Here is a 21,769-nt window from a genome sequence, read left to right on the forward strand (position 1 = left end):
CACAATTGACATTTTTTTTATAGTGTTAGAGTCTGTATTCTATAAACTGGCGTACACGTCACACGGAAAGCATTGTGCTATCGCGTTCAACTGTTGCAAGTTTTCAATGGGAGGGAACGAGATAGATGCTGAACCGGGGGGGGGGGGGGGGAAACCAGCACGCCAGCTTATAAAAGACAGACAACTGTCAATTCATGGTGGAACTGCATTAAATTATTTGATTAATTATTTGTTGAATTAAATAAAACACAATTTTATAATAGATACTTATTTCAATTTTTTAATTAAATTTTCTCCTCGAGGACGAAACCGGTCAAAAATTTAATTAAAAAAATGGAAGAAGTACTATACAATTGTGTTTTATTTAATTAAACAAATAATTAATACAATTGACATTGTAAACATAAATAGAAATTTATTAGATGATACATTATTGGCATATGTACTTCATTCCACTTAATTATGACTATGAGAATACCTATTACGTAAGATAGTAATTACTTAATTATCTACTTACATATTACGAGGTCTAGTTATTAGATAGGTGCGTACATAAAACGTAGATTTATGTGTTCGAGAAAATGCAGTGGACAATTTTAGATAGTAGGTAAAGAACAGTCTTAAAAAGGTATCAGCCGTGATAAGAAGTCTTAGTTTTTGATCTTAATTGTTAAAACAAACCAAAATGATAGTCTTTTTTATTTTGGTTATATCTTGCTTGGTGGCGGCTTATCTGTATGCTACGAGGAATTTTAATTATTGGAAAGATCGAGGAATTTTCTATGTGAAACCTACACCGTTTATTGGAAACCTGGGACCGATCTTCGGACAAAAAATGTCCATTGGAGAATTTCTCAAGAATATTTATACGTGAGTAATATTGAATATTTTTTGGTGTTTGGTCAATCCTATTATTTTTATGCTTATTATGTATACATTTATTTAATTGTATTTTCCACAAAGTTGTGTCACAATTATTTTTCCACTATTAATTTTATTAAAATAAAATACAAGATGTTTTGCGTATTTAATACAGTTTAATAATAATCAGGATATATATAATAATAGGCATACTTACCTAGTTATTTATTAAAATAAAATTCTCTGTTCAAAATTAAATCAAATTTAATAAACTACCAAACCTTTCAGAAAACATTAGTATACTTAAACATATTTAGATTTTTAATTTCAATAATGCAAGTTATGAGAAATTCAATAAATAATCTCGAATTATAAGGCAATTAATTGTCATTAATACAAGAAACTTCTGATTATTTACAACAAGAAAAAATAATTTAAAAGAAAACTCACATACTCAACATCTAAATTCTAAGATTAACAAATGTTTGATATACTTACCATCATAATTGAATTACTTAGATATATATATTTCTTTCAACACGAAAATATTTTTACTAAGAAATTTATGGAATTAAAATAAATGGTGGTTATATAAACCTTTTGACAAAAATAAGCGATTTGTTGATAATCTTGAAGATTTTTTTTTTCAAATAATTTATCGTTATGTACATTTAAAGATATTTTGATATCCTTATTAGGCCAGTAGTAGGAGTGTTTTACCATGCAAAAGTTACGGTTGTTTTGATTTTAGGATATGTTTGATAGATTGTGGTCCTATAAAAAAATTCAAATTTTCGACCTTAGTGCACGCCTGATAACGCCGCCATCTTGGAAAAATGGCACACAAAAACGGTTTTTTTTCACAACATCTCTTCACCAGTAGGTAAAATGATAAAAATACCTAATTATTATCCAGTGACGTCCCTAGACAAAATGCCGCCCCTAGGCAGTGCCAAAATGCCGCCACATTTTTTATAAAGTACTTTTTATCATCCTTTCATGTCTCCAATATCTAAGAAATGTGTTGTATGGATACATAACTAACAAGATATATACCACTAAATCTAATTTAAATGCCATCTCTGATTCAATTGACTATATTGTGAGTCTACAGTTTCAGGTAGGTACATTTAAAAATACACTTGCCAACTTCCAAAACTCACTAGTGACTGGTAAATATATTTGGATACATTTTAAATTAGGTATGCACGTGTCATTGTTGTTCACCAAGAACGTGGCATCCAAAGACAACGGAAGTAAACTAGACATCTTTTATAGTACCTAATTAATACATTTTGTTTCCAACCAGTGAGCTGATTTTTTTAATGGAAAGGTAATTCCGTTATTACTAAGTTTATATAGTTATTTCTATATATACCTAATGATTCTCCTCGATTTGCATCCCTTTGTGTAACTGCCGCCCCCAAGCGACGCTCATCTACCTACCCCCACGGAACGTCACTGTTATTATCCATTTTGTAGAAAACATGATTGTCTACAAGTTTTGTCTGAAATATTTTTTTATATATTAGCGCGCTACAGCGCTGCAAAGTGGACTAGAATATTAAAAATGTACAAAACGCTCTGTTATGCACATATTGTATGGCAATTATTGTTATATAACATAAATTAATCTTCTAAAAGTCTCTGTAGAAAATAACACAAACGCTCATTATTGTTTGTAAAAATAGGGTTTTATGATATATAATATTATTTTCTTAATATTCCACGAACCGGAATGCAATTCCAAATTTTACTACGAGCGGCTCCGGTCCGCTCTGATATGTTTCGTAACCTGAAAAACGCATGCAAATAATTGTATGAACCATTATATTAGTTAGCGTACCAATAAATAAGATAATGAATTGCATATTATCAAACACGTCAAATTAAATAATAAATATCCAGTGTTATCAGTAATTGATGATTTAGCTAGACAGAGTTGTTATAAATTATTTTTATCAATTTTCAAGATCAAAACCATTACCTTCCATAATAAATAAATCCATTAAACATCATGGTTCAATTTCCGACATATGTTAAACAATAAATAAATATAAACCGTAGGTAAATGTCAAGTTAAGAATAATTTACAAATAACTTAAACATGAAATCAAGAAAAAACATATCAAAAGTGGTATGGTAAATAATTAACTTGTCCGATTCACTAAATTCATTATGCAAGTGCGAAGGAGTGAGAGGCCATCGACAACAGGTGGATTTGATGAGCATGAAATCTGAAACGAAAAAAACGATTCTTAGATTGCGAAGATGCTTGGCGAATATGTGAAGATTTAACTATACACAGCCTAAACTCTTTATTTACTTTGTATTGTTATATATAAGGGGTAGTCAACCTGGTCCCTACCGCCCACTAGTGGGCGTTTCAGCTTCAATGGTGGGCGGCGGGGGTTTTAAAAACATTTGTTTCGCAGCATCAGCATCAGGGATCTCATTAGGTAATAATTTAATTAATTTAATGTAATTCCATCAGACTTCATGGTTGAGTGGTCCGATGGTATGTTGGAAAGTCAGTGATGGCAGCACTGATCTAATACTGCCGCCTACGCTATTGATTTGTCCAGTCCTTGCGTTGAGAATCTGCTGAAAAAAACAAATTTGTTTGAAGACGGCTTTACGTTTATCTTTCAAGACTTCATGCTTCTATGTATGCAAAGTATAAATAAAAAGATAGATTTAACTACAGTAAGTTGTTTTATAAAGATTTATTCTGCCAAACATAGCGAAAGTCTGACATAAAGTATTTGGTAAGTAATTATTATTATAAATGCTTTTACTTGCTGTAACTCTGCTTTATCTACTTTATAAATCAGCATTACTGTGAAACCGGTGGGCGGTTAGAAAATTTGACTACTAACAGAGATTCAAAAGTGAGTGGTAGGTATAAAGAGGTTGACTACCCCTGTTATACATTCTATTAGTGCAATGTATAACTCCGTTTCGTTCTTGTTTGAATCCACGGCCAAAGTATATGAGCTCTTCACCATGAATACCATCGCAAGATCTAAAGAAAACGAGTATAAAATCATCGTTTGACCATGGTATTGCCACGACCTTTTACCAAATAACATGGATTTCAAAAAGCTAAATAAATAAAAAAATATGCCCAAGTGAAGCTCTATAAAAATATAAACTTATAGATAACTTTATTGAAATAATATTTTATCGCAAAATATCTACCTAGTTTGTAACCTTTTTTTCAATAGTTAAAATAACTAATTCATTTTCTAACATAGTTAATATTATCAATACTTAAAACATCGGCATATTTATAAAGGAGTTTGTTATGGATAATAATAATGTTATTAAAGTAAATATTGTTGAAGTCGTGGTAACTATCAATATAATAATATATATGGATGATGTCAAGTAAATGAAGAACATTTAATTAATTGGGTTAATAATATTGACCATAACATAATATGTAAACAATGTCTTGATTCCGGCAATATATTATGTCCATAATATAAAATGTTATTTATTGAATTGGGTAAATCGGAAATTCGTCCGGTTTACGACAGGGGTATAATAATACAAATTTATATACATACTGTCATTAATCTGTACTTTGAAGATATTTTTAAAGAAACATTACAAAGTGAATCGGCAGGTTTAATTAATGGTGCCTATATTTCTCAAATATTATTTTTCAACTGTCTGACGTGCCGAGCAGTTTTTCATGGGGAAAAAATAGTTTTTAAGAAATCTATATAAAAAAATGATAATGTTCTAGATACCACTACACACATATAGCTTTATCGCTTTTATTCAATTACGCCATACATTTCGGTCCACCAATTTTGATTGTTATCATTTCAACTTTTGTTGGTAGAAATGAAATTTTCTGTTGATGTATAAATTACTTTGGTCATTTACGCACAAATTGACACCAGAATTGCTCAGATCAGAAGAGTCATTCTCTTGCTAGAGTGGTCTCAAGCATTGTAAATCGATCAAAATTGGAGGTTCGCGGCGCGGCATCCCCCGCCGCCTGATGAGGTTAGTGTGATAATAATGATTTATGTGACGCATAAAGCCTGATGACCTACATAAGCAATTATATATTTACATTAAACGCAATGCATATTCTTGAAGAGTATTTGCCTGATATTTTTTATACAATGCGATCTTTCATTTATTATTATTAATATAGGTATTTTTTTCTCTTCAAACGCGTGCCACTGGTGGCACGCGTACCATAGGTTCGCCTCCACTGATATATGGTATGCTGATGACATAGTGCTGATCGCTGATGTCTTAAACCGTATAAGTATACTGAATAGTAGAAGGTTAACGATGTTAGAAACTTGTATGCTTAAAAAATAGCCCCAATAAAACGAAACTATTAACTGTTTAAAAAAAATACTAATATCAATATTTAAGAATACGGGTCATTGAGAAATTGAACAAGTTTCATGAAATAAAAACAAGAAATCTGATAGCAAGGGATGCTTTTCTCAAAATGAGATTACTCATTAGCAATCAAGACTTTAATGTTCACCTGACACTGTGTATGGTTAACTGTTATGTTCTCCAATTCTGTTTCTATGACATTAATACAGTATGGACGCAAACCTAGATACGTTATAGAAAGTTGAGGCTTAAACATACACTCAATATTCAATTTGATGACAGGGTAAAAATGTTAACGTTCTCAAACCAATGGGAAAGAACTGAGGAGTTCAGCATAGTACCAAAATCAGAACTTTAGAGTATCTGAACCGCAGTACAGCATTCCCCAATTCGTCATCCGAAGAAAACCATTCCGGTTAGCAAGATAATAGAGCGAAGTTCACCTTGATGGCGAACGATCTCTGATAGGGGATGGTACTAGAAGAAGAAATCGTAGTGACCTGTAGAAATCTTAAATAACACAATCATGTAGGTATTTAAAATGCTTACCTAATATTTTCTATTCAAATATAAAATATAATATACCGACAGTCAAAGAATCAGACTTACAGACATTACATTCTTATATCACCTTATTCTGAAATTGGTATAGTGGAAATGTATTTTTGTTTGTTTTAATAGTATGTACCTAAAAGTGGAGTAATATGTAAATAATATTTAAACGTATAGCTTGCCCACCTCACACGAAATTTTGTTAAAAAGTAATTCTTAGATCTATGATGGCCAAAAAAACTGAATATAAAAAATATATAATATAAGTCAACAGAGTATAACATTTCAAGAATTATCAGGGAAATGTTTCGATAGGTTTTAAAATTCGTAGCAAGCAATAAATAAAAATATGTTTTAGAAATTGGCACTTTATGAGAATAAATTATCATATAAACATAGATTGTATGCAAATGACAGAAAATGGGACGTTCGTTTTTTATTTTTTATTTTTTTTCTTGTATAAAATGAGTGGATATCAAAATAATGCGATTTGAATTTCGAATCGTTATATTTATTGGTTGCATGGTTAGAAAGAAACATTTATACAAAAATACCCCTTACGCTTATATAATGAGAAGAAATATGTAACAGTAATATAATGGAGAAAAACAGAGCAAATAGATTCGCAAGCAAGTGGAAAAATTCAAATAATTACAAGATAAACAAAAATAATTACAAGATAAAAAGAACTTTTTATATACAACGTTTTTAAATTCTGTTGAACTATATAAACTTGACTTGACTAGCTTAAACGATCAATTTTTTTTTGTACTTGACATGTCATTGATTTCCTTAGTGATATGTTAATAATTTAGTTGTTCCCTAGCAACCGATAATGGTGTCGAAATAACTTTTCATAGAAAACAGAATTATTTGAAAATGAATTCAATTCTACTTAAAGATGGCTAAAAGTATTAAAAAAATGCATTGGTATCGTGTTCTGATATATTCTAAAAGTTTCAAATGTCTAGCTAGTCGGGAAGTTAGTTAAAAATCGATTGCAAGATTTGTACCGGACAAAGAACCACCGGAAAAATAAGAATACAAGCTAAGAAAAACGTTGTAATAAATATGAAATGAATTATATTATTGTAAATTATTTAGAAGATCCACAAAAATAAAATAAAATTAAAACAATCGATCAAACTTAATCATGGTATCCAATAGGTCAACCGCACGATACATAGCATCTTCAACCGTCACATCCTGCAATGGGGCAGTATGAAGACCACAGAACAGATTAATAAATATAATTCCGATAGGCAATATTATATTCCAATATACCACATTTTGACGCAGGTATTTGAATTCGTGAGTGTGCTACGAAAATGAACCACGCATTATGGACGTGAAATAGTGTGTGTTGCAACCTTCAATACACCAATATTAAATGGGCGTCAATGTATAAACCGAGAACAGTTGTCAGTATTCGACGTATGACGTACTCTTTACACGTGTTTAAGTTTATCCCATATTCTCCCGCACTCGAGATCGGTTGCCTGGTACCACCCGCTAGGTATTTCAGAGTTCCCTGAGGCACCCGAAGTTAAATTTAATACTAATTTAGTTCTTTTTTTAATCACTTGGATCAGTTTCTCCCAATGCCAATACTATTACCTCAGTTGAAGATTAATATTTTTTGAATTGATTTCGATCACCGACATGCTAGTAGTTTATTATATTGTTATAATGCATATTATATTATAATATATTTTTTTCAGGACATATACAGATCATCCATACGTCGGAATATTTCTGGCTGATGCCCCATGCCTAGTGGTAAGAGATTTCGATCTGGCGAGCCGAATTCTGAAACAGGATTATGACTATTTCAATAATCGTATATTTAAAATATCCAAAAAGACGGATTACCTGGGCGCAATAAGGTAAATTATAAACGATAAATACCCGTTCATTGCGATTGATGTTTCTATATAAATTTAATTAAATTATTTATTTTTTATGTGTTTTAGCCTTTTTGCAATCCACGGAAAAGAATGGAAAAATACAAGGGCCAAATTATCGCCGATTTTTACTGCGAAGAAGCAAAAGGTTATTTTTGATGCAATCGTTGGAGTATCTAAGAAATTGCAGAAGAAAATTGGAGAAAGTAAGAAGGCATAATACTAAATAAATAATAGAATATTATAATATGCGTCAAAAAGTACATTAAAGCGTCAATTTGAGGTGAAAGATCTTGGGATAATTTTTGATTCTTTATTATCTTTTCACTCGCATATAACTCGTACGGCTCTACGTGCGAGTAAGCTTCTAGAATTCATCATGCGACAATCCAAACCATTCAAGAATCCAAATGTCTTACGTACACTCTACGTCTCATAAGTGCGTAGCATTCTTGAATATGGGTCGATTATCTGGTGGCCTTAAGAGGGTTTGAGTTTATTTTAGAACGTGTCCAGAAGAAATTTATTCGACGTCTTTATTTTAAGATCTTCCTTTCGATAATTCGTCAAATGATTATTTTCCGACTGCCTTTCTACAAGGCATGCTTACTTTTCACTCTCTTGAATTCTCGTGTCAAGCCAATCACGTGCGCATATGTGCTAGGCATTCTGATATTTGGTATTAGTAGATACCAATTTGGCCATAGAGACGGGATGTCACTGATCCCGTATATCTAAAAAATGTATCTAATATATTATAGTTGGGCTTCCACCATTGAGATTATAGCCACTTGGTCTTCTCCCGTCCTTTTTAAGGAGTGCTAGGGAGAATAGGTATCACTACATGAAATAATTTTTCATTATTTTTAATTTATAAAGGTTCATCGATTGAAATCAAGAGCCTGTCATCGTGTATCACCAGTGACGTCATATCTGATGCAGTTTTTGGATTTGACGGTACCGCAATCTCTGACCCGGAAAACGATTCATTAAAACACTTAGGAAACGCAGTGAGTAATACATTATTATATGCGTCGTAAACATAGTAACGTATTATATATTTAATTTATTAGTATTATAGTCGGAATATTATTATTTAACAAATTATCAAACAATACGTAGGATTACTTCCGGTTATAAAGTTGTTGATTGCGATAGCAACATTTATTTACGATGAGCGAAGTATGACATGCATTGCTGAGATAAGATTTAAGTAAACATAATTAAATTTTAGAAATAAATGATTATATTGGACGTTTTTAATTAGGTATGCAAGCCATAATATGTAGGTCAAAGTGTATGAAATAGTGTAACAAGTCTAAAGAATTACATAGGATGATCGGCTGTCTTCGATTTTTATTTATTTCAAATTAAAATTTAGTTACAAACGGTGAATTGTACAAATTAAAAATCCAAGCCGTTCACAGCATGACATGAAAAAATAAAAGCAGTTTCAGAAAAACAGTATAAATAAGTACGCAGAATGAGCTGAGTAGACCGTATTTTAAGAATTCATACGTCCTCGCATAGGTGGAATATATCAATATCCGAAACGATTTGGTTAAACAAGTTATAGCCCTCACAATTGGTATTACTATGGCAGGGTAGTTATGCAGCCGCTGAGAACAAACAATGAATGCTTCCAATTTTTAAGATTATTATCGAGGACACACGTGTAAATACTACCAATATATATAATATAATACTATATAATACAAGTTAATAATGATGTCATGTAATTAATAAATTCATAATAATACCATCAGATGGGCATGCGCTGTTGATAAAGTTTAATACACGTGTTGATGTCGTAAAAAGTGTATTTATGTTTGAAGTTAGTACAGCATAATTTATAAGAATATTAAATATAGTCGTTTAAATCAATTATAGGAAACAATATTTTCTATTCATTTTTTCAACTAGCTTCTATGATAAATGCGGAATAGAAGTACAATTTTATTATTAATTATGAGGGATAATTGCTTCGTTATTTTATTCCTATGATAATAAAAAATATCATCATAATTCATAACTCATGAAATGAATTGTTTATGTCTTCAATACTCTTTTAGTACACTTATTATAAATTATAATAATCCTAAAACATATATAGTAAAGAAATAATCAAATTAATTTTCTGTCAATACAGTGGTATTCTGTAGGGATTGCAATGCCGAATAAAAATATTAATACCGGTATTCGTGAAATATGTGAAAACATATTACGTATAATATATGTAATACGTGAAATATATGTAAAACAGTAGTATCTACCAATATATATATATATATAAATATCTTTAAAATATTAATATTTTATAGAACGTATCATTGCTGGTCACCAATGACGATGAACGGCCACGGAAGTAAACTAGACATCGCGTTACCTTACAAAAATATTCAGTCCTGTTAAGTAATTTATGTTAATTAATATATTTTGTTTCTACTTTCAATACCGAATATATAGGTATTGTCTGATTTTTAAAACCGTTATTTCGGTATCGAAAAATACTGGAATACCGGTTTTGAAATACCAGTATTGCAATCCCTAGTATTATCTATCTATATGTTCATACCTACTATAAAACGGCAAGTTTTATAGAGCGTTGAATTTTTGCTGAAAATTTCTTGGCTGAAATGCAAGGCAACGCAAGAAAACATAGATGAATTTGTGGTTTGATTCACGAGATATAAACATTTGAGGTTTATGTACTTAGTAGTTACTTAATTTTATATTTCATTAATACTCGGTAACCTTGGTAACGTAAAGAACAAAATTGTCTGATGTCATTATTCGACAAAAATGTATCAATTTAGAATTCACAAATGTAATAGTACCAATCTATAATTTTACAATGACAATATTTTCGATATTGCAATAATCTATATTATTGTAAGAACAATAAAAAAACCGGAAAAGCTAAAACCTCGAACGATATAAGGCGATATTCTGGTATTGAGATCAGCCTAATTATTGACGACAAGATATCATCACTTGTCGCTCACCTGATGTCACATGTTAAAATAATCTACCTGAATATTGTAAATTGCCTGTTGTTTGTCATTGGTCTGTAAATTATGAAATGTTCTCCAGCCAAGTTCTTGTTTAATGGACTCGCCACCTTCCGGCATTGACACTACTAATTTTCTATTTTATTTCAGCTATTTGCTGAAAATATAATTCAAGGAATGCGGGTCAACATATGTTTCTTAAAACCAGAGTTCATGATGGCTACAGGCATAGGTTTATTCCCCAAGTGGACCTACGACCTGATGAGAGACGCTCTGCGTAAAGCTTTGGCACTCAAAGCTGGTCATCCTCCACGTGGTGATTATATTGACGCGCTCATGGAGCTGCGTGTTAAGGGACCTTGGGAAGGAAATAACGGAGAAATGATAGGTGAGAATAAATAATCTCTTGTCTTTTATTATTATGATAGTAATTACATTATTTACTAACGTTTGATCAACATGGAAATTTGACTAAATGCGATTAGAATAAAAACATTTGTATAAAATACAGATAAACTAGAAAAATTAAAAATTGATAAGTCGAGAAGACATGACCGAAGCCATCAGGCCGATTGACAAAAAGTGGAAAATTATTCTAAATAGCTAAATACAATCCCAACTTATTTGTATGATGTAAAAATAAGTAGAATTAAATTTGACATTTTTGACTCATCTTTTTGACTTCTGATTTTTTGTCAATTAATGGCGATTACACAATAATACATCGGTTACACGCATGGCCACCTTTTTAAAATATATGGTTGTGTGATGCAATTTTTGGTTGATGTGTGTTGATACTCAACAACTCTATAATTCTATGTGTTAAAAAAATCGCTAAAAAACACAATGAATTTTATTTACCTCGAACACTATTTGGAAAACGCCACTGAAGAGCGTCAGATTGCATTTAACCTTAGCGATAGGTAGGGGGCCCGTTTCAGGATGTAGGGGCCATAGTTACACAATATCTTCCCGGTGTATTACTACGATGGTAACACTAAGTATATTTCATTTTTAGTGCCTGTCATACAAAATTATTATTTTTTTAAAATTTGCAGTGCCTGACGATGAAAACCTCGCCGGTCAATTGTTTATGTTCTTTACTGCTGGATTTGAGACTGCTGCAAGCGCCATCACCTTTTGCATGTACGAGATTGCAAAGAATCCCGAAATTCAGGATAAGCTCCGAGAAGAAATCAACGAAGCCTTCGAGAACCATAACGGAGTATTCGATTATGAGATCACTAACCAATTGTCTTACATGAACAAGTTTATTACAGGTAAAGATAAGTAATCTGAATTATAAGCATTGTTCATCAAATGATTACAAGGTTTTTTTAATTTGTACAAATTACCTTTCTGGTAGAGTACTTATCTATGAAAATCATGTTCGACTAAAATAATTATCTGTCATTTGTGAATCGGCCTTATGGTTATGGTCAAATATATACAGTACATTTTACCGAGAAAGTCTCAAATTGGCAGCAGGTGGCCAAATTGACGAGAGTTCTGGAGGAAGCCTAGAACACACGAGGAAAATATTATAAATATTATGGTATAATTTATACTGAATTTAGAAATAATGATATATGTGTTTTTCTACATACATAATTTTGAGAAACACTTCTGAGAAAATATATTATAACCAATAGAAAAAATGTGTTTTTCCGTTGTAAGAACTACATTCTACACTGATTATTAGAGACCAGGTTATATGCAACATAAAAAGCTTGAAATATGCATGAAAAGTTTCAAAATAATATGCAACATTAAATAATAAAAAATAGTAATTTTTAGGCATAAAGCCCACCAAAAGCGTCGGATCGGGGCGATCACTGCGAAGTAGGCCCGTGAAGCATAAATTCAACTGAAATGACACTCCTCCCACCCGCGCATTACCCTTCACCTATGTAATAAGAGGCACGAGAAGCTTATTATTTTCAGCGCCTCTCATAAAAAATCAATGAATCACGGGACGGGCGGGCACAGCGCTTCGTCAAAACCAGTGTGCTCTGCCATATTTGATCACATTGTATTTTCGATGATTCACATTGAATATGAGCGAGCGCCCCGCACGCCCGAATGTATGTTCCTGGCGCCTTAGTTTTTTTTATTTCAAAATCAGCATACAATTAGTAATTAATTAATTAATTATCAATAATTAACAATTATCATTTTGTTACTCTTGTAAACGTTAACAATCAGGTACTGTTCCAGATGTTCGGTAGTAAGATTGTGTCTTCGACCACTCAATATTTTTATAAGTGAAAAAGGACCGTTCCACATCCACTGAGGTAACTGGGCAGTATTTGAATTTGGGTGCTATGTTAGCACTTATTGTTTCTGGCAAAAGGTCACTCGTCCCATTAATAAAACTATCAATTTGATACAAAGGTTCAAAGCCTGGGTTATTGCACAAAATGTTTTTTAAGTTTTTTGTAAGTTTACGCGGGAATACCTCTGGCAATGCGGAGTTCATTTGGCGGATTTTATTCATTCAGTCAACGCCAAACCTTGATTTTCAAGTTTTTTAAAACTCGCAGGTATGTGGGCAAAATGAGTGATAATCACAGCTATGTTTTTAAAAATATTAAAATCGTTAAATGCCTCCTAGGAATGACAAACTGCCATAGCCTCTGCACTATTGAAATCATTTACTACACCTTTGATGGCCTCGAAATATAAAATATAGCGAAAATATGCATCGTCACTAGATTTTAGGTAAAATATGCAATTACCGATGAGAATGGGCTACACGCAAATGCATATAATCCGGTCTTTACTGATTATAGTATGAATTTATTCTAAAACATAATGAGTAATTTTATTTGTTTCCAGAGTGTTTGAGAAAACATCCGCCATTTCCGTTTATTGACCGCGTATGTTCCAGGGATTATTTAATTCCTGGGACAAACCAGATGATTCTGAAAGGAACGAAACTCATGATACCCATGCTGGTAAGATATATAGAATTTTTTTTTACTGGATATTAGCAGATGTGCATTATAATAACAGGTCTAGGACGATTCGGCGCCGGGACTACTGGGCGCTACTCAATCGTATGAAATTAAGGTACTGTTCGGTTATACGGAATACAGCGAAAAACACATTTTGAAAATACCCGATATACTGGATTATTTGTTAGTTTGGGTTAGTTTAGGTTGGTTAGGTTGGTTTAAGTTAGGTTAGGTTAGGTTTGGTTAGGTTATCCTAACAAATAATCCAGTTTATCGGCTATTTTCAAAATGTGTTTTCCGCTGTATTCCGTATAACCGAACAGTAGCGAAATTAGAAAATAAATAGACGCTCGTGAATTATAGGCACATACTTTTAAAATATATATTTAATATTATTATTTATATTTAAATTATTATATTATTAATACTTTGATGAGAATTTAAATATACACACGTAAATAATGATTTAATTGTGGATATGATTAAGTTCCAACGAGAAGAGAGTTATTGTATTTTTATATAGAGGATCAGGCATAAAAATCCGCAATAAAAACATTATGTTAAGAGCAAAATGAATTAAAACTACTAAGTAGTACCTACATAGAAACTGATTAAAATTCCTCGCCTACTTTCTTTATAAAATCGTAACGAACATCTATTTATTTCATTCGACAGTGCGGCGCCCAATTGTCCTGGCGCCCAGTTGTCCTATTCCCTTAAATAACGCTTGATTAAAATGTTGAATAGTTTGGTTATTTGATTTTTTCATTCCTGAATAATGCAGACACCATTAAGTATCCAATTAAATGGTAAACGAATCCTGAAATTATTTTTTAAGAGAATAAATTAAGTATATCGTCTGTGGTAAATTGTTGAGTCATGGATTCGAATCCCGGGTCTGACAAAATAAATAAACTTATTTTTAAATGCGTTTGGACTCAAAATATAGATATAATAAGTTGAGCAAGTGGCCAACATCCGTTTTCTCGTAAAACAAAAATTTGTTAATAAAACCTCCATTTTGTGGACGCCAATATGATCTTAAGATCGGTTAAATGATTAAAAAAACGTTTTTAATGATATTTTTTAAATAACAAGAAAAATACAATTGAAATGGAGGTTTGTCAATTATTATGATCTGTGTTTGGGACTAACAACCAAAGCTTTTTAAATAATATTTAAGCTACACCCGACGTGTACCTACGTACATTATTGTGTTCCATATTGGATGAGAAAATATAAATTTACTCACACTTTTTTTATTAAATTATTATAGGGCTTGCAAAATGATGAAAAATATTATTCAAATCCAGAAGAAATTATTCCTGAGAGATTTGATGACATTAATATTACTGAGGTCCCCTATTTCCCATTTAGTGCGGGACCAAGAACGTGTTTGGGTAAGTACCACAATACCACCAATATATTCATTTTAATATATTTTATTTGTCAGCATTATTGTAAGATGTCAACGTAAGAATATAAACTCACTAAATATGTACCCATCAAAAAAACACACAATCAGAATGAGATGTTTTGAGAATAATAGTATGTAATTAACGTAAAGATTATATTTTGTTCAAACATGAGTTGTTGTATTAAGTTAAAAATATTTACCAATGATTGCGCATCGGTAATTTGGAAAACCCAACTAGATTAATTTGAGTGAATAATGTACTATACAAATATCTGATTTGCTGTTAGATGTTAAAACTAAAAAAACTCAATACAGCGCATTGAACTATGATTAGGTACCAGTGGCGAAGGGTGGAGGTGGGCTGTTAAGATCAGCCATAAATAGTGGACAATCAACTTTTTCAGTCATACGTATTTGTTTTCATTGAAATAAAACTACAATTTACAGACGGTGTTGGTTAGTTTTTAAAATTCAATTAAGCACTGCGAAACCAAGCCATATAGATAATAGTCAAATAATTACAAGAACTTTTTATATACAACGTTTTTAAATTTTCTGTTGAATTATTATGCTCAATATGCTCAAACTTGCACTTGATATGAAGTAAATAAAACAAACAAACATATAAAGAATACTGAAATGTCATTTTGACATTTCATTTTGATTTCCATAGTAGCGCACCTATATATTAAAAATTTAGTTGCTAGGACCACCCGCTTAGGAACCAATAATAGTCTTTTACTTTTTAGGGATTTTTCTGAAATTACTTTCCATACAAATCAGAATTAACTTCAATACTGCTTAAATATGGCTAAAAGTATTAAAAGAATGCATTGGCATCGTATTCTGATATATTCTAAAAGTTTCAAATGTCTAGCTAGTCGGGAAGTTAGTTACAAATCGATTGCAAGATTTGTAATGGACAAACAACCACCGGACAAACAAGAATACGAGCTAATAAAAGCGTTGTAAAATACTCGCCTATCTATAAAATATCTAAAATTATGCAATAATCATACACAACTTTGGGTATTTTATTAATTTTTTTTATCATTTATAGTTTGGTTTAGGCAGGGCTTAATGAATTAACAAAAATAACCAAGAATGTGTGTAATATGTATTCTATCTAACGAAAACAAATAAGTATGAAAAGTATGAGTGTGCACAATTTTGTCGTATCGCCCAAAGTATATCAAAACTATTATGGTTTGGTTTAGGCAGACGTTAATTGATTTTTAAAAACTAACCAATACCATCTATAAATTGTAGTCTTAGTTCAAAAAATCAAATACTTATGACTAACAAAGTTTAATGTGCACTATTTATGGCGGATCTTAAAAGCCTACCTCCACCCTTCGCTACTGTTAGGTACTCGGACTGCGAGTTGAAGACGCCAGGACGCATACACCTACGAATTGGAATACCAGCTCGCCGATCGCCGCATCCAAATATCTATACGTTTTGAAGGTTACGTGTGACTGTCGCTAGGTAAACGTGCGCGGTCTTCGTATGCAATACCGGATCGACGTTCTTGAAAGGTTTGATATATGGATGTGCGGCAGACGGGCGAGTTTAGACGTGAGAGCTGGTTTATTCATACCTAGAATTCAGTCTCATTTAATTTCAAGTTCCAAAATTGTCTGGAAATTTGTTAGGTAGGTACCTACTTATGTTATTAAATTATTTACTCTAAGTTATCTTATCAGAAAAATCCACCAAAATCTTTATATTTACATACAAACCATTTCCATGAAACCTACTCTTAAATAGTGGTGGTTTTAGGTACGTGGAGGCTTGGAGGAACCCATGTAAAAATTATGCCTGTGCGATAAATCGCCATTATAATATGTATTACAATGGGTATGTTATACAATATTGTCAGGATTTTTTATGATTGGATTATTTTTTAAACAAAGGTGTCGACATTTTACAACGAAGCGCCAGCATCGTCTGCTTATTGGAAAATCAACACTGCTATCAAAAGTTGTAATATTTGTATAAGTGCTTTATAATATATCACCCCTATGCAACACATGACCTGCCTACTCGTACGGGATGTAACTGATAACTATTTAAAATTATTATTAGAATATTTGTTTTATTTAATTGATTTGGTACTACTACCTCCGTACAGAAATATACATATTATATTAGTTTTAAGATTTTTTTTTGTATTATGCAGATCTTTCCCATAGTGTCACCATTCCAATAGGAAAAATAGTTAATGTACATAATAATATTATATTTATTTGTTTTTATAAAAATAACTAGGTATTTTACGACGAAGAAAATTTATTCACTAAATAAATTCTCATTGATTGTGTGTTGCTCATGAAAAAAATCTTCAATTACTCGTAGATTATTTAATTTTAATAATTCGTTGTATGAAACTCAATCTACGATCATAGTTAGGGATTGCAATACCGGATGAAAATGTCAATACCGGTTTTTCGGTATTTATTATTGAATAACGGTATTAATACCGGTATTTCTTAAACATAAAAAAACAGAAGTAGGTGCTTATCAATAAATATAGCTATTAAAATCTTTTTAAAACATTATTTTATAGCACAAACCTACATTTATTATGTTGACATTTAAAAATATGTATTGATCATAATTGTAGAACTAGTGATTTTTTACAAATAATTTGAATGCATTGATAATTTTAACTAAAGCCCTCAAAAGTTCATTAGGTGCAAATAAGTGCTGGCTGCAGGGAAAGCTTCTTAAATTCAACGCTTGTACAGTCAACAATAATTATATAATAATGTCACGGATGTTTTCTATTTCAAAATAATATTATGATAATTGATCGCGGCAATTACTTATATAAATATATTTGATGAAATTTGTTTTATTATTTTTTCACCTCTGTTGGATTCACTAAATATATTTGCATTTTAGCAGCACATAACTTATAATTCATTTTCAAAAACGTAAATGAGTGTGCTTTCTTAACACAATGCTTACAGGCGTAATTAACGTGTTAATTTGCATTTGAAAAGTAATTAGCAAAAACACAATGTTGTGCGGCCCGTAAGCTATGGGTTAATACCGAAAATTCCGGTATTTTGGATTTTTAAAACCAGTATTTCGGTATTGATAAATACTGGAATACCGGTTTTTAAATACCGGTATTGCAATCCCTAATCATAGTGGCAATGGAAACGTACTTGTATTGTAGAATTATAGCTATTGGCAAATTCGTCACACATTATTAATATAATATAGTGTAATACAAAAATAAACATTCATGTCATGGTTTCAAAGATGAGTAATAATTAAGTTATTATTTGTAAATTCTGCAGAGCAATTCATCACACTTTTCATCATGGTTGTTGTGATAGAATCTATATGTTTATAGTAACCTATGTCTTATAAATAGGTTGTCATGGTGCACGGAAAAATTAATAGATACTATAATTACTTTTTTGCTTACGTGCTTAAGTACTTATGTGAAAATGGAAAATATGAAAATTATTTTGTACGCATAATATTGTAATATAATTATGTCGTTTAATGATAAATATATGAATGAATATTCGTGCAATGCGAGATCAATGGAAAAGTATGACTTGCATTTTTGATATCATGCAATATGGAAATCGAAAAACAAATGTCATTTACTGTCGTTCCATGACTAAGTCAAATTATATTGTACCTATACATTAAATGCTTTAAAAAGATTTGTTTCTTATTACAAATACTTAATGATTGTGTACGGATTCGTATTATACAATGTAGTATTGACAAAGCTTGTATGATTAAATGAGTCTTAATTGAATGGTCATATACAGTTAACCTGTTTATGGTGTTTTTTCGTAATAAAAATTTCTTTAACTAGGTACGATATAATATCTAAATATTCTTGTTAATTATTAGTAGTATCTACAATTTAGAACGTGGCTCATGTAAAATTACTGAAAAAATATTAGATAAAATTGATAGCTAACTTATCTAAATATCATTGTTTTACCACTACCCAAGATGTCTAATAATAGTACCTATTATTTCCGCATCTAATTAATGATTAATGAAGTCAAAAATGGTCTGCATTATTTTAAGAAACCAGCAAAATATATTTATAACATGGACGAATTATATAAACAATGTAATATTAATTTAGTATATAAGATAACGAGCAGTTAAAATTATATTATTCAAGCGTCAAAATTTCAAAATCACAAAATAACTAGTAAAACATAATATTATAAATGTCACTAATGAGACCATTTTTTTCTGTTGACCATCTAATATATAAAAATTAATATTTGTGTGTTTGTGTGTTTGTGTGTTTGTTTGTTCGTATTGAATGCGCAGCCATACCGTTCATCCGATTGCGATAAAACTTTGTAAACTTATTGCTTGCACTTGCGCGAAGAGTATAGGCTATACTAATATATAAAAATGAATGTCTGTCTGTCTGTATGTCTGTGTGTCTGTCCCGTATGCGTTCCTATACCATTCATCCGATTGCGTTGAAATTTTGGTAAGTGGTTGTATGCACACCCATGAAGGTTTCTGAATTAGAAAAATCATCATCTTCTTCTTCTTCTTCATTCTATTTTCTTTTATTCGTATGGTTCCTATACCATTCATCCGATTGCGATGAAACCTTCGTCAGTTGTTGTGGTAACACCCGCAATGGTTTTTGAATTAGTACAACTATCTTCTTCTTCTTCTATTCTATATTCTTCTATTCGTATGCGTTTCTATTCCATTCATCCGATTGCAATAAAATTTTTGTCAGTAATTGTGCCAACACCCGCGAAGGTTTCTGAATTAGTACAACCATCTTCTTCTTCTATTCTATCTTCTTCTATTCGTATGCGTTCTTATACCATTCATCCAATTGCGATGAAATTTTGACCAGTTGTTGTGCGCAAGCCCGCGAAGGTTTCTGAATTAGTACAACCATCTTCTTCTTCTTCTATTCGTATGCGTTCCTATACCATTCATCCGATTGCAATGAAACTTTGGTGAGTTATCGTGCGCATGCCCACGAAGATTTCTGAATTAGAAAATCATCTTCTACTTCTATTCGTATGCGTTCCTATACCATTCATCCGATTGCAATGACATTTTGATCAAATGTTGTGCCCTTGCCCGCAAAAGTTTCTGAATTAGTACAATCATCTTTTTTTTCTTCTATTTGTATGCGTTCTTATGCCATTCGTCCGATTGTGATGAAATTTTGACCAGTTATTGTGCGCACGCCCGCAAAGGTTTCTGAATTAGTACAACCATCTTCTTCTTCTTCTATTCGTATGCGTTCCTATACCATTAATCCGATTGCAATGAAACTTTGGTGAGTTGTCATGCGCATGCCCACGAAGATTTCTGAATTAGAAAATCATCTTCTTCTACTATTCGTCTGCGTTCCTATACCATTCATCCGATTGCGATGAAACTTTTGTCAGTTGTTGTGCGCACACCTGCGAAGGTTTCTAAATTAATATTATATAAAATACAAAGTTTGTTGTTTGTTTGTTCCATCCAATTTTTTTTTTTTTTTCTAAATATTAATAACATTAATAACGTTTTCATATTTTGGATTCGATTTTAATTTAGTGTTCTTATGTTTGACCTTTACTCATATTAGAATTATTTTCATATTGCCATATTGTATTACACAGATATTTTAATATTAAAAAAATAATTACCTCATATTATTTTTCAAATATCTAAGATAAATATAACCACGAAGCGACCCTGTGCGAAGCCGGGTACTTCAGCTAGTATACAATAAATTATCATGATGTAATTATTTTCAAAATTTTGATTAAAAACTAAACAGCAATGGGAAATAATCAAAGCAATACTTAGATTCTAGTTAACCCACGTGTTTCAATAAATTTAATTAATTTTAACATTGATTCAAGGTGCGATACATGATATTATATAAATTAATTTTCTGTATATTTTCAGGGATGAGATTTGCACAGCTGATGCTTCGTGTCATGTTGATTAGCAGTTTGAGAAACTTCAGGTTCACACTCAACGACAAGACACCACACACAATCAAAATGAGTCCGAAAAGATTTGGAACCACACCGATGGACGATGTATTATTAGATGTCGTAGCAATCAATTAATTAATTTCATTTACTTATTTGTAATAGTGAAATATTTTTATATATAAATTATATGATAGACATAGATACACTTTTCAAAAGTAGAAAATGTAAAAAAAAATGTTTTATGACACCTTACAATCTTCCACCTACAAATATGTAGCCTTTTACCACAAAAAAATATAGATAGAGAATTTAAAAGGGGTTGACTAGTGTCTTATCTAGCTATAACAGAAGAATTTTTTAATAGTAGTCATATGGGAACAACATAGACACAAGTAACAATATTTGTATTAAAATAACATATTTATGGTAATATTTTCGATGCTAAGACTTTCGGGAAGTTGGTCATTGGGGATAATGATCATTCAGGATTCTGACTTTCGGAGTTTTAGCTTGCGTTGTCATGACTTAAACCCATTTAATGTGTTGTAATTTTAAGGCTTTATTTGCGATTATCCATGGCTCGAAATATACCAAATGTATTAATATATAATACTGTCTTTAAATATTTATGAAACATTAGAAATTGTTAATTTTTATTATTTTTTTACTCCTTTATTGTACCTATTCATACTTTTAACATTTAATAATCATTACAGCGCATCTATTCTAT

General features: G+C 31.2%; 1 protein-coding gene across 1 annotated transcript; it reads left to right on the forward strand.

The window, feature by feature from the left end:
* The first annotated feature begins 616 nt into the window (after positions 1-616).
* On the forward strand, positions 617-21,200 carry LOC147064275 (cytochrome P450 6k1-like). The gene is made up of 9 exons (XM_085958531.1): positions 617-870; positions 7,509-7,673; positions 7,761-7,897; positions 8,571-8,701; positions 10,853-11,090; positions 11,761-11,982; positions 13,541-13,659; positions 14,936-15,059; positions 21,008-21,200. The coding sequence occupies exons 1-9, from the start codon at positions 686-688 to the stop codon at positions 21,172-21,174; spliced, it is 1,488 nt and encodes a 495-aa protein (XP_085814657.1). The 5' UTR covers positions 617-685; the 3' UTR covers positions 21,175-21,200.
* The last annotated feature ends 569 nt before the right edge of the window (positions 21,201-21,769 follow it).

Source organism: Rhyacophila brunnea, unplaced genomic scaffold (assembly GCF_057557595.1).
Source record: "Rhyacophila brunnea isolate RB1 unplaced genomic scaffold, BYU_Rbru_1.0 scaffold_8, whole genome shotgun sequence".
Taxonomy (NCBI): Eukaryota; Metazoa; Arthropoda; class Insecta; order Trichoptera; family Rhyacophilidae; genus Rhyacophila; species Rhyacophila brunnea.

Bases quoted from the DNA above. Each gene is read 5' to 3' on its own strand.
- LOC147064275 (XM_085958531.1), top strand. From the start codon at position 686: ATGATAGTCTTTTTTATTTTGGTTATATCTTGCTTGGTGGCGGCTTAT. The intron at 7,898-8,570 runs GTAAGAAGGCAT...TAATTTATAAAG, and splicing joins GCAGAAGAAAATTGGAGAAA to GTTCATCGATTGAAATCAAG. The intron at 15,060-21,007 runs GTAAGTACCACA...GTATATTTTCAG, and splicing joins GGGACCAAGAACGTGTTTGG to GGATGAGATTTGCACAGCTG.